Source organism: Hyperolius riggenbachi, chromosome 2 (assembly GCF_040937935.1).
Source record: "Hyperolius riggenbachi isolate aHypRig1 chromosome 2, aHypRig1.pri, whole genome shotgun sequence".
Taxonomy (NCBI): Eukaryota; Metazoa; Chordata; class Amphibia; order Anura; family Hyperoliidae; genus Hyperolius; species Hyperolius riggenbachi.
The window spans coordinates 341,098,574-341,112,438 of record NC_090647.1 but is presented as its reverse complement, the minus strand read 5'-3'; the positions used below and the strand labels follow the sequence as shown (position 1 = coordinate 341,112,438).

General features: G+C 42.0%; 1 protein-coding gene across 6 annotated transcripts in view; it reads right to left on the bottom strand.

Annotated features, from left to right (window-relative positions):
- Positions 1-13,865, bottom strand: part of NAV1 (neuron navigator 1) — a 220,471-nt gene that overhangs the window by 60,774 nt on the left and 145,832 nt on the right. For all 6 annotated transcript variants that reach the window (XR_011026325.1, XM_068269461.1, XM_068269462.1 and 3 more), the window contains 4 exons: positions 10,072-10,434; positions 8,266-8,307; positions 6,059-6,201; positions 1,490-1,657 (listed from right to left, as the gene is read on the bottom strand). Coding sequence is in view for 5 of the 6 variants with exons in the window: in XM_068269461.1 (XP_068125562.1) it covers positions 1,490-1,657; positions 6,059-6,201; positions 8,266-8,307; positions 10,072-10,434 (716 nt within the window). In the remaining variant the exon portion in view is untranslated. The remainder of the gene's footprint in view (positions 1-1,489; positions 1,658-6,058; positions 6,202-8,265; positions 8,308-10,071; positions 10,435-13,865) is intronic.

Here is a 13,865-nt window from a genome sequence, read left to right as displayed (position 1 = left end):
ACCCAGAGGTGACAGAACTCGACTCGGCAAAGGCTTGCAAGGTACAGTATAAACACGGTTTCATGTTGGGTGCAGCGTAATGAACCAAAGTAAATCCATACAATCAAGCAGGGCTCATGAGAGTGTGGGTAGGAGTGTGAAGTGACCCCGAGACCCGAAGGCCTGCTTATTCAGCTTCAGGCAGTGAATGACCGCATCAGAGAGAAACACGTAAACAGAATTCAGACTGTTACAAAATGGCTGCCAGATCTAATGACTGGGACATTTTGTTAGCCCAAGCTATATAGATTGTGGAGTCTGGCAGCCATTTTGTAAGAGTTAGCAGATTACAAGCACTCTCTCACCAGGCAGAGTGGGTTAATGTAGACCTGCAGTACATGTACATGTGAACTATAAAAAGGAGCAAGCAACATTACAAAAGCAGTGATCACAAGAGGCCATGAAAATGGAGTACAGCAGAGATATATCAATGTTCTGCGCTATTGAGGTAATTGGCCATGTTTAATTAAATGGTGGGGAGGTATTGCCTCTTAATTTGTATGCCCCGCTCCTTTGCTGGCTCTTGCTATTCACTCACAGCGCACACAGTTGTTACCAAAAAAAAAAAAAAAAATAGATGGGGGGTGAGGAAAAAATGAATCCTTGAATGTGAGTGTCATTCGAATATGAATGACTCTACAGACAACAGCTAGCTGAATTACTACCTATTATAAAGAATATATCATGATGAAACAGTGTGCAGGCGTTTAGCACCTGTGTATGAAAAAATATCAGCGTGGGGAAGAGACTAGCACTCATGCAGCACTGGAGTCTCAGGTTCAATTCCCAGTCAAGAAGCTCTCTCTAAGGAGTCCATACATTACCCCTGTGTTTGTGTGGGATTCTTTTGGGAATTTTGTTTTCCATCAACATTACCCCCAAAATATTGATAGGTTAAATGGCTTCAATCTATAATGGGACTTCAGCTGTGATAGGCATATTAGCTTGTGAGTTCCCCGAGGGACAGTTCGTAGTATGATTTGATCAGTGCGCTTTGTAAAGTGCTGCGGAAAATCTCAGTGTTGTATAACTGCATAGTAATAATAATAACAACGCAGATAATAATAATAATAAAAAAACAGAAAGGTTTAGATCATGACATATTCATGTAGATACTGTCTGGGTGGTGGAGTTGTTTATGTGAATAGATAGTGCGTGAGTTGGATGCACAGGCATTGCCAATAGTAAAACTTTACTATAGCAAAATATGATGCCCATTTTCACTTGTGCCCTTCACTCCAACCCTATCCCTAATATGTAAGACTACCCCCCCCCCCCCCTCCACCACACACACACACAATGCCTAAAACGAATCCCCTCACACCTAATGCCTAAACCTACTTCCCTTTCGCAGTGCCTACAATGAACCCGACCCCCACCTAATGCCTCAACCTAATCCACTCGCTTTATGCCTAGTTTACAGTAGCTTTATTACACAATGACTACTCACCATCATCCTGCGGATCTCTAAATGAACCAGATCTAGTCATCGTTCCTTTGGGTCTATCAGCAAGCGATAGGGAACTGCCCAGATTGGAGGAGCTGAAAAGCTCAAAAGAAGAGTCCTGAGCTGGAATACTGCTTGAGCGAGCAATGCGAGGAGCAGACGATGGACTTACTGTAATGGGGAAAAAGGATTACACATCATTACTGAAATTCACAACAGGAATTCACATAATAAAAATTCAGGTAAAATACAAATCACATAGTATGGGAGTATATATTCATTTTTATTGTAGTTATCAGTTACCAGCGTTATTACTACTGTAGATAGATTGATTATCAATCAATGGACAGATATAGATGATAGACAAACAGTCAGATAATGAAATATTATACATACACGGATGTCCACCTACTAATTTGACGGTCACTTTTCATAACCTGAAAAGGGATTTGTTTTATTGCTGATCAGGATGATACCATTTATTGGCTAACTACAAATGAATAAGAATAAACAAGCTTTCGGCCTTGCAGCCTTCGTCAGGTTTATATCCTGTTAGTTTGCAAGCTGGTGGTACAGACAGCTTATATACATGCAACATCAAAAGGAAAACCAGATATTTTTTTTCAAGCATAAATACATCATTAAGATGGCTTAATACAAACAGACCATCTAAATGGGGTAAGATAAGGATCCTTGTTTACTTTATTGCTCTCAGACCTGGTATTAGGATTGACCCAGAGGTATCGTAAATTCTTAGTTCACAAGTTCAGCTAGGGTGGCTGAGACAGTTCATATCTCATCAATCTCATACCAATATAGAAAGTTGTTGTCCTTATTCAGACCCTTCTGCACAGCTTTGAAACAATTTATAAATTTTGTTTCTGCTATTAATCGGTCATTTGACGTTTTGAAGCCGCCCTTCAGGGCAGTGACACGAAGATCATCCATGCTGTGTCCGTTGGACCGAAAGTGTGTAGCAACTGGGAGTCCAGATTTGGTATCATTAATAGTGTGCCTGTGTCCATTCATACGTTTGCGCAGAGTTTGTCCAGTTTCTCCCACGTACATAACATTGGGGCATTTAGCACACATGATCAGATATACCAGATTGGTGGACCCACAAGAAAATTTACCTTGTATTCTGTACTCCTGTTGTGAACCTGGTATCGTTACCCTGTCAGTGGAGTAAATGTGTCTGCAGGTCCCACATATTTTTTGTCGGCAGGGTGATGTTCCGTTTTGTTGAGGCCTATTCAAAGAGCTCCTGACAATCATCTGTTTTAGATTGTGTGGTTGCCGATATGACAAGAGTGGAGGTTTAGGGAATATCGTTCTCAGTCTGTGATCCTTGTGTAAAATGGGATGAAGTTCCTTAGCAATCCTCCTTAAGATTTCCAGGTGTGGGTTGTAGGTGACAACCAAAGGGACACGTTCCTCTTTCTGGTTTTGCTTATATTTCAGGAGTTCAGTCCTGGGGATGTTGCTGGCTTTCCTGATTTGGGCCTCAGCCATGGGAGGACTGTAACCTTGTTTAATGAAAGTGTTCTTAAGGTGATCCAGGTGCTTGTCTCTGTCCATCCTGTCAGAACAAATCCGGTTGTACCTTATAGCTTGGCTGTAAATTATAGAGTTCTTAATGTGCTTGGGATGAAAACTGTCATATCTTAGGTATGTGGGACGGTCTGTAGGTTTGCGATACACAGAGGTTTGTATGTTGTTACCCCTGATGTATATGGTGGTGTCCAGAAAGTTAATCTCTGTGTGAGAGTAGGTAAGTTTCAATTTGATTGTAGGATGGAAGGCATTGAAGTTCCTGTGGAACTGGAGAAGATCATCCTCACTTGCGGACCAGATGATCCTAATACCAAGTCTGTGAGCAATAAAGTAAACAAGGATCCTTATCTTACCCCATTTAGATGGTCTGTTTGTATTAAGGCATCTTAATGATGTATTTATGCTTGAAAAAAAATATCTGGTTTTCCTTTTGATGTTGCATGTATATAAGCTGTCTGTACCACCAGCTTGCAAACTAACAGGATATAAACCTGACGAAGGCTGCAAGGCCGAAAGCTTGTTTATTCTTATTCATTTGTAGTTAGCCAATAAATGGTATCATCCTGATTTAAAACTTCTTGCTTTTACTGATGGCTAACACGGTACAATACCCTACTGCTACTTTTATTGCTGATGTAATCAAATCTCTTACATTGCTGACGCCTGAAGTGTGTCTGATTATTAGAGTGTTACTATCTTTTATTGTGCTTCTTCTAAGGCCTCGTTCACATCTGCTGCGCTGAAAAACGTGTTAAAGCGCATGGTAAAAAACGCATGCGCTTGTGCGCGCTTTAGTCCGCGTTTCTGTGCGTTGCGCTGCGCTTCTTTAAAGCACGTTTTGCTTACTGTAGCAGCAGCAGTTGTCAATAAAACTTTGTTTTTGTATGTAAATGTATTTTTTTCTCCAATTAGGGGTAAAAAACGCATGCGCTTCTATGCGCTTGTACGCGCTTCTATGCGCTAAAAAAGCGGACCCATTCACTTGCATTGATGTGCGCTTTCCAGCTCAACGCACAGAAATGCCTGCAACACTACGTTTCTGTAACGCTGCTCAGCGCAGCGCATAGATGTGAACCAGCTACATTTAGTTACATGGAAAAATCAATACCTTGCTGAACGCACAGGGCAGTGCGCTGTGGAAAGCGCACAGAAACATCCCTGATGTGAACGAGGCCTAAAGCGTGGCTTACAATGAGATACTGATGCAATGTATCATTTTCTCAATGATAAGCTAATTGTAGCTTGCTTGTCAAACCAGCAGGTGGGGCTGGAAACAGATATCAACTTTTCATCTGTGACTACCGGTATTTCATAGTTGGAAAGATTTATTTACTACATCTGTAAATAAAACTACAATTTTGAATACACAATACATGTTCTTTACACTGGACTGAGCCGGGTGGGGACAAAAAGGAGGTCTGGGGTAGGATGGTGAAAAATTGTTTGGAAGATAAAGTGCGGCGTTCAACACATAAAGCCGCTTTTATATCTAAAATCATGAAGAAATGAAACACATATGTATAAAATAGGCCAAAAACAGACGACAACAACAATGTAAATATATAATCTAAAGAAAAGAAAGAACCCCCTTCCCCCATATAATATGACTATAAATCATAGTAATTGTTTTTCAAGTCATTTCCTAACAGAAGTGAAGGTCAGCTAAGGCAAGTAGTCTGGCAGGACCATTAGCAGAGCGCATCAGGTACCATTATTGTGCACTTCAATAGAACTGTCATTCCTTGGAAGGTATTTTGAAGGAATGTATCATCCTAAGTCTCTTTAGTGTAATGTCTTTTCTGCTATCACAGGTACACACTTAAGCTAGCCATACACTATTCAATTATCCCTCGATAGTTATCCCTTTTGTTTTTGCTTGATATTACAATCTAAAGCCTCAGACACACGTACAAGCCATATCACTCAGCAGGATTGGAACACGATTCATTGGGCGATATTGCAGGCCCGAGGCTATACAGACATGTTGACATGACAGAACGGCGCAGGTGTGATGTCACGCAGAAGTTGAGTGCGTGAAGAGAATAATACTCTTCGCTTTTGCTCGGCCGAAGTGATCTGTCAGGGCCATAGCAGAGGTCAGTAACACTCAACATAGCAGAGGTCAGCAGCACTTTTCGAGCACTACGTTCCTGGGCACATTCTCAAGTTGCTCTACAACACGGATGACCACAGATGGTGCCATGCGTTTACAGACATGCACCTGCGTTGCAGCACAGATCCCATTCAATTACATGACTAGGACAGCCATGTGTACCCATCAGTGTCCTGCACATCATTCACTGATACACATTGCTGAAATCAGCTCAGCAACACACAAATGTATCCAGGTCCTAACTGCAAGATCTTAATATGCAAGAACTATTGCATATTATATTATATTAGGCTATGACTTTCAGCCTGGCCATAATGAAAGCTGTACAGATTTATGTGGTGTAGACGGTGGCTTATTTTATAGATAAGTGTTCTGTCTACTTTAAGACGCATGCACAAATCTGTAGCCAAAATAACCCATCTTTACATGAGCAGATGTACATCCAGGAACAGCTATGTGCACAGCCCAATGATTCATCCATACTGTCTCATATCAGCATCTGCAGTGCACTGAATCTATTGTAGTGTACGTTTCACTATCAGCTGCTCTGGCTTGAACTTTACTGTTGCTGATTTTGAACCTTTTCTGATGAGATACATCTAATGATTTATGATTCTGGTGCACTGTTATAATACTTAATTTTGCTAACTTAGCCTACAGAGCCAGATACAATACCCTCAAAGAAACTGAAGTATATGGAGGAAAATACATCTGCATGTTGAAGTGCGTCCCCCAACACACATTACATTATGACACAAATGAATCACATCAGTGGCTGTGGAGTAAACTGACATTTTCATGGCTAAATGATAATTGGAAAGAATTCAGCGGGCTATGTCTACGAGGATGGAAGAGTGAGCAGGAATATTACAGACTCAGACATAGAAATGAGATTCCATACTCACCCAGGCATGCCAGAGGGGGTTTGCCAACATTAGTGAGGGGGAGTGGTGGGGGGAGAGGTGACAAGTCATCATTGTCCTGAATTGCACCAATGGTGTGTGAATGTCGTCTTTCCTTAGGCTCATCTTGAGAATGTGACTGGTACCTTAGCAAGAAAAATAAAATAGAATTGTGTCTACGGTTATCAAAGAGCTTATGTTCTCTCATCTAGGTAGTAAAAATTGAGGCACAAATTAATGACATCAATAGCAAAAAAGGAAAACAATTTTCAAGGGCAAGTATTGGTCCTGAATAAGTTCGCAACCTTACGTCAGCCCCATTCATTAAAGTTTTAAAGGTGACATAGGGCACTACAAAGGTGACTAGCACAAACCTGGAGAAAAAAAGAAATAAAAATAACTTAGACCTGCACTATGCAGCCAGTAGTGACATCTACTTACCGATCCTGCAGCTAATACACACCCCAGCAGCAACCTTTATCTGCATTACAATCAGGACGCCTGCTCTTCCCCTCCCAATGTAAAGTTAAGTACACGTTACAATAAACACGGCCGGGGAGGCCGATAAAGACCGCCTAGGACAAGAATCGGCCAAGAATAGCGAGTACCCAACATGCGTAAAGCTACTGAACAATATCACCTATTGATGAACAAAAAAGTAATCCGCAAACCAGACAAGATTGAAGTAGAAAAAGGCTGATATATTTATTTGAAAAATCCACAGACAGTGCAATAAAATCACAGGATCAACTCACGCGTATCGGGCTTACCATCTGCCCTTAATCGTAGTACGATTAAGGGCAGATAGTAAGCCCGATACGCGTGAGTTGATCCTGTGATTTTATTGCACTGTCTGTGGATTTTTCAAATAAATATATCAGCCTTTTTCTACTTCAATCTGGTCTGGTTTGCGGATCCCTTTTTTGTTCATTTATCTCGTATGGCCTGGCTGACCTGATCCTGCACCGACTGATATGATGTTTGGGGGTTTAGAGCGTTTATGAACTTTCTTTGTTGATCACCTATTGATCCAGCATTCTGGCTCTTTAGCGACTTCTGATAACCAAGCAACTCACAAGCACTTTGCTCTCCTCAGTCATCCCACCTGTGGGAAGTTGCTTCATTGTGTGCTGCACATGATCCCATCTCACGCCTCTATAGTCAGAGGCGTGTTACTAGCCTGCACTCTACATGTCTGTACAGCATCGGGTCCAAAACTGTTGGTCGAAGGATTGAGTCTTCATCCCCGCAGGGTCATCTATGTGTATACATATATACATACTATGTGTATACATAGTCTAACGCTAAAGCCCTAAGCAACCTACCACTAGAATGAGTTTGCTCATATATTTGTGACGTGGTGCGCATGCACAGAGCACTCCCAGCTGCATGATCAAGGACATGTGTAGCCAGGCAGCGCCTGCACACTACTCACCGACCCTCCCAACCAGGTAGCAGCTTTAGGGGGCTACTAGAAGCTGATGGAGGAGGATGGAGGAGAACGGGGGAGCGATGGGCATGAAGAGAGCCTACTACACATACCTGAAGTAGGATAGAAAGGACCAGTGTGGTTTGAATTATAAAAACAAAACATTTTTCTTATAAAATCTTTATGGTATGCGTGACTATGGGTGTGGCGGAGGCTTGATCAGGGGTGTGGCAGGGGCATGGCTTAAGTGTCCCTCTTTCTCATCTCAAAAAGTTGGGAGGTATGGTAACTATGCCCCCTCTGCTTTGGTTTGTGCTGGGCCCTTAGTGTACAGTACACCATATAGAGAAGAGCTCCTGTAAGTGACGGACCATGTTTCAGTTGCTTTCTAGAAAAAATGGCAAACAGCAGTATAGCTTAACAAAGTTTAGCGTAATTTAACAGTAGTATGTGTTACTTCCAAGTTTTTCCAGCTTTACAGCTTCCAGCTTTACAGTATCTCTTTGGCCTGACTATAGCCCATAACAGAGGGAACACAAACACTGTGCTCGTGGTCTCACTTTTGAATTGGTACTGTTTCTTTTTTTTCAAAGGGTATCAGAGCTAGTGATCAGTTAAGGTTTCTGTCTGCCAGGGAAGTACTGGATGCCCAGAATGGTGGCATGTCTGGGAGATGAGACCCAATGTTCAAAGTGGAAGAAAGGAGTCCTCACTGCTCTGACTACCAAAACAAAATAAAAACCACACACACACACTAACAAACAATTGTGTTAGTATTTACCTAAGCCCTTTTTTTGGCAATGTATTCCTGTCCTGAACAGTGCTGTGGAAGGAAACAAAAGGGACAATAAGAGTTACCGTATTCTTCTTTTATTAACCTAGGGAGGAATAAAGTGAGATCTCTGAAAACACAGAACAGAAGGGAAAATAAAACAATTTGCTATTATTTACTGATGTGGAGTAAATAGTTTAATGATGACTTAGATTGTTTTGTTATTGCAAAGGGAGCACTAGTGGACATTTATGCTGAGGTTCACCAGCTTTACTGGTCTGGTGACTTGATTGCTGTCTTTAATGCCCAATCTGTTTTTTCTTAAGCATCTCCATTTATAGTGCAATACGACTATGCAAAAGAAATATTTCACATGTAGGTCATTAGTATTAAGGCTTGGTTTTGGCCTTCCCTTACTTCTTGAAGCTTCCCTATAAGCCACCTCGCTAGGATGCCAATGCCTGATCACAGAGCTGTCTGCCTCACCACTGTGTCTGGTTATGGGGTGCCCTCTCATGTCTATGCCCCAATGTTCCCCTCACAGCTGGCGAGTGGCTCCCTCATTCCCTCAGGTGACAGTGTGACTAGGTGTAACAACTTTCCTGGATATTTGTGTGTCAAGTGGTTTTTCCATGCAGATGACAGGAATCTTCTTTGCAACTTTAGGGGGCATTAGGGGGCATTTATAATATAGCTAGAGATATTGGGGATGATTTACAGAACTTAACTGATGAGGCCTCTTTTCCAAGACCAGCTGAAGGCAGCTTCCATTCACTGGTGCTTGGTAGTACTTGGAATAGATGGTGAAAATGCAGTTGCATTTGAGCATGATGGTTGCTGTCCTCAGACACAACATAAGACTTTTTTGGTTGTGGTTTAACGTGTATCAAACATGACACACGAAGTGCTACCAAACGTTGCTATTTGGCTGCATGCAATAGCAGCTGAAAGACAAGACACAGAACATTTATATTGAGCTCTTCTCCTGGCAGACTCAAAGCACCAGAGCTGCAGCCACTTAAGACACACTTCATGGGCCACCAGGTTCATTAGGGAACCTTGACCTAAGATTCCTTACAGTTTTATGTACTGGCTTGAGCCAGGATTCAACCCCTTGTCAAGGGCCTCAAATCTCACATCAAAGGCAACAGCCTTACCAATTCACTATTCAGGAACTTGTGACCGTCATCATAACTTGCCTGACAAGAGGGAGTTCAGCCCAGTGGAAAAGGGGCCTGTATTATTTCAGTACTTTTCTCACTTTCTTGCAAGGAAAATAGTAATGTGGTTGAAGTATTAGATATGCTGAGCCTGGCTCCATCCATCCCTCTATTGAGGCTGGCTGCTTTGTTTTATAATTTCATTATTCATAAATAAAAACCTTTGTGTGACATAATAAAGTATTTATATGTAAAAGAAAAAGATTACCGGTATATGATATTTAATGGTATTAGACTAAACTCTGACTTTAAATAAAGTTGGAGGATGCTAGTTCTCTACACTTATGAATCATAATTGAATACTGTAATTGCTAAACAGTGGGAGAAGTCTTGTGCAGGGTTTAGGAATTGCAGATAGGGCTGTTGTAACAGTGCGGTTGGAAGAAATCAGAGCACCAAAAAAGGTGCTGGAATGTGTGTGGGCTTCTGGCAGGGCCACTGTGCTGGAAGCATGTGTTGTGTGTGAGTGCATACACCAGGTATGTATGTATGTGACGATATATGGTTTTGCATAGAAATGACAGTGGTCAGTTACACACTAGAGCCAATGGAAAAGATATCCCATAAAGAAGATGCATTGAATAGCTGAACTTGCCTCTCAGGTGCAGGTGTCTTGAGAGAGTGATCATTCCAGGCAGTGTCTGAAGTGTGATCCTCTCCTCCACCACTGAATTGTGCAGGTGAGACACTGATGGAGAGCGGGAGGGACTCCATGCTACGATGTAAGCCAGACAGCTTAGGATACATCCTTAGGTTGCTCAGGCCTTGGGAGAAGCTGGCAGAGTTGATATTGAGAATGGGAGCTGGGCTTGGGGTGAGACAGGCAACCCCAGAAGTAACCTCCTGCTGCTTGCTGGGTGCCACTTCACTCACAGCGGGTGTAAAATCCAGGCTGTTAGAGTTCACTTTATCCAGATTGGACAGTGTTGGTGTCTTCATGAAAGGCTTGGTTATTGCCCTGAAAAATGACAGAGCGGGATACACAGATATCAGAACAAGCTACAAAATATGGCAACCTGCATGGTCGGTTCATGGTTTTTCAAGTAATTACTTTGCATAAAATGTATCTGCCTATCACCTCTCCACTATACAACAAATAATAAGCACCTATTGCTCATTTAAGGACCACTATCACAAAACTGTAAAATACACGTGTACATATATACATATTAGAATGTGTATTTGCCCCAGAGTAAAATGCAAAATAAATGAGTACATAGTATCCTGGTGCCGAGCAGTTCAGCGCAGGGCGAACCAAATGACAGCTCTCCCTGCGGCCGCTAACCTCCACGGTGGCGCTAAATACTATTCCCTCTCCGAGTCGTCGCAACTTGGAGGGAGATGTAATTCGGGTCTGGCAGCCGCCAGAGACCCAAATTACCGTTATGCGGGGCGCACGGTGCTCATCACCGCATGCCGAAATAACCTGCTTCGGTATAAATGACTTTTCTAATAGCTGTCACATATTTTGGATATTATTATCTTTCAACTTTGAATCTTTTACCAACAGATTCTGGACTACACCATGTACTCATGGGGTATTCTCAGAATTGATTCTCAGAATTTATTCTGAGGAAGCATGTGACATCTGTAACGCATAAGCCACACCGGCCACCTGGAGGCAGGGTAACTTTGAGAGCATTGCCCGTAATGCTATACACCGGATCCAGGTGTTAGGCAAACTACAACCGTGGTGGTGTTGATGTATGTCCTTGGCTACCACTTGTTGGTGACAGTGGATGAACCTTCAACTCCTTTTAGCTGGTAATACACAGTTGAGCTGTCACACACAAGACTGGTGAGAACCAGCAAACCCAATTGGTTGCAGCTTAGCACATTTTATGCTGACCACAAGCTTTACTTAGGAGAAGGAAGTTGCCATGAGGTTTGGGTGGCTTTTGCCTAATTGCTCTCTTAATGCAATAGTGCTTACTGCGAACATTATCTGTGTTTATTATTGGATCTTGAAGGAACTTTGATTTCTCATTGAAACCTGATAATCAAACTGCAACAGAACAGCTGGGCTTGGCTTAAACAGGCTTGTGTGAGTAGAATCAAGGATCAGTATCCCGGACACGGAACTACTTGGGAATACAAGTAACTCCTAGGAAAGACACAGGAAGGGGGAGAGGAGGTCGGCACTACAGCTGGATCTACATACAATGCGGAAGACCAACAGGGCCACAGCAGGCCTCACCTGTGACACAGTCAGCGTGCTCTGACTAGGAGGTAAACAAAGACCGGATGGTTGAAACAAAGAGTGCAAAGTCGGCAACTCGGCACTGCTGTAAACTGTATTTTAATCCATAGGTGGTTATTCATCACATGACGTGCAGTATAAAAAATGTACACATACCATGCGGTGGAGGCTGTGAGCTGGTGGTGGGTGCTGGGCACAGAGTTAGCCTTACGGCAGTTTCGCGCTATCTGGGCGCTTCTACAGAGCCTCCGTAGAAGCGCCCAGATAGCGCGAAACGGCTGTAAGGCTAACTCTGTGCCCAGCACCCACCACCAGCTCACAGCCTCCACCGAATGGTAAGTGTACATTTTTTATACTGCAGGTCATATGATGAATAACCACCTATGGATTAAAATACAGTTTACAGCAGTGCCGACTTTGCACTCTCTGTTTCAACCATACATGTAACTCAAGAGCTGTTTAGGCAAACGGTTTTACCGACAGGCAGGATGTAGGAACGGATAGGCTCTATACATTCTAGAGCCTTTCCTCTTCTTAGGTTAGTATGTAATTTGAAGTGAATTTCTCACTTCAGGTTTGCTTTAATTGGCATTAAAATTAATTGGTATCAACATTTTGATACTGACACTAATAGAAGTGTTCTACAGTATATAGTCAGTTCAGCATAGTAACTTCATTTATGGTATTATACTTATTTTCAGAAGCCCTTCCTGGACGGAAGCGGCACACTGCGACATGCACAGTAGTGTGCAGTGAGTGGGCAGGCCGGCTGGCATCCTTCTATAGGTCTTTGACCGGAAGTGCTTTTGAAATGAAAAGGAAACATTGAGAATTCTGTCAAAAGATGTACCAGTCCAAAATCTGGTGGCAAGAGGTTCAGATCTGTCAGTTTGCTAACACTTATGGTGGCCATACACGGTACAATTTTTTCATCCAATCTTACCATTTCTATGTAGTATAAGGGGAAATTAAGTGAATATACTGAAAGGATAATTTAGGCAATTCCCTTATATTACATAGAAATGGTGAGATTGGATGAAAAAACTGTACCATGTATGGCCACCATAACTGTGAGTGACAGCTACATAGACAAAAGTCCTTTATGGTATATATTAATTTGGGACAAACATCTTATGTACAGTATATGTGTACACATATGTCCTACATTTTACAGTGTTATTTTTCTATAGTGCCCCTTAACCAATGCAAATCTTTACTATGAGCTTTTAAGGACACTTGTGCATTACAATATGCTTATAGCATATACACAATTTAATATACAGAGCTATACATCCAAGTTACCGATACACTCACGGATTTGGGGAAGAGAGACTTTCTAAGAATTTCTTCAGCACAGAGTGACTGTAATTAATACAGTGAGGATAAACAACCTGATAGTTTTCACCATTAATATACTAACAACCAGAACGCTCATATTCAGTCAAGGGAGAACTCTAAGCTTTATTTTTCAGATAAAGCACTGGCTAAAAAGCACCACCATCAGCATGAGAGCAGATCTGGCTTCCCCAGGAAGGCAGTCTAACTAGAAAGACACAATAAGAAATCATTAAAGGAGGACCTGACGTGAGAGGAATACACAGACTGACATCTTCATTCTCTAATGAATAATGCCAGTCGCCTGACTTCTGTGGTGATGCTCTGTTTCTGATACTTCATGTCACTGGCTGCTTGTTGCAGATGTGTGACTTAATAACTATGCTCATCAGGACAGCCAGGCAACTGCCATTGCTTATGAGGGAATGAAGATGGCAGCCTCCATATTCCTTACACTTTATGTTCCCTTTATAACTTCTGCTGCGTAAAAATGTGAAAAACGCATACGGTATATTACAAATGTTACTCTTCCTATATTTCCAATTCAGACAATCATCATGGAGTTCTCTCTTAAAGGTCCCATTCAATTTGTTTTTGAACTATGAAAAACAGAGTTTGGTGCTGCAGAAGTATCTACACAACTGACAGCTCAAATTGGAGTTCTTTGCAACCATGGCAACTCTGTACTCTGCTTGGAGTAAGCACTGTCTATAGCTTCTAACCTTAAGTCATTTATTGACTGGAAGCTTTGACATTCCTATCTGCCAATTTCTATGAGGAACACTGTGAAATGGTTGGGTTGTATATGCACATAAAAGATTGTAAGCTGAAATAGGCTTGGCACTAATCCTCAC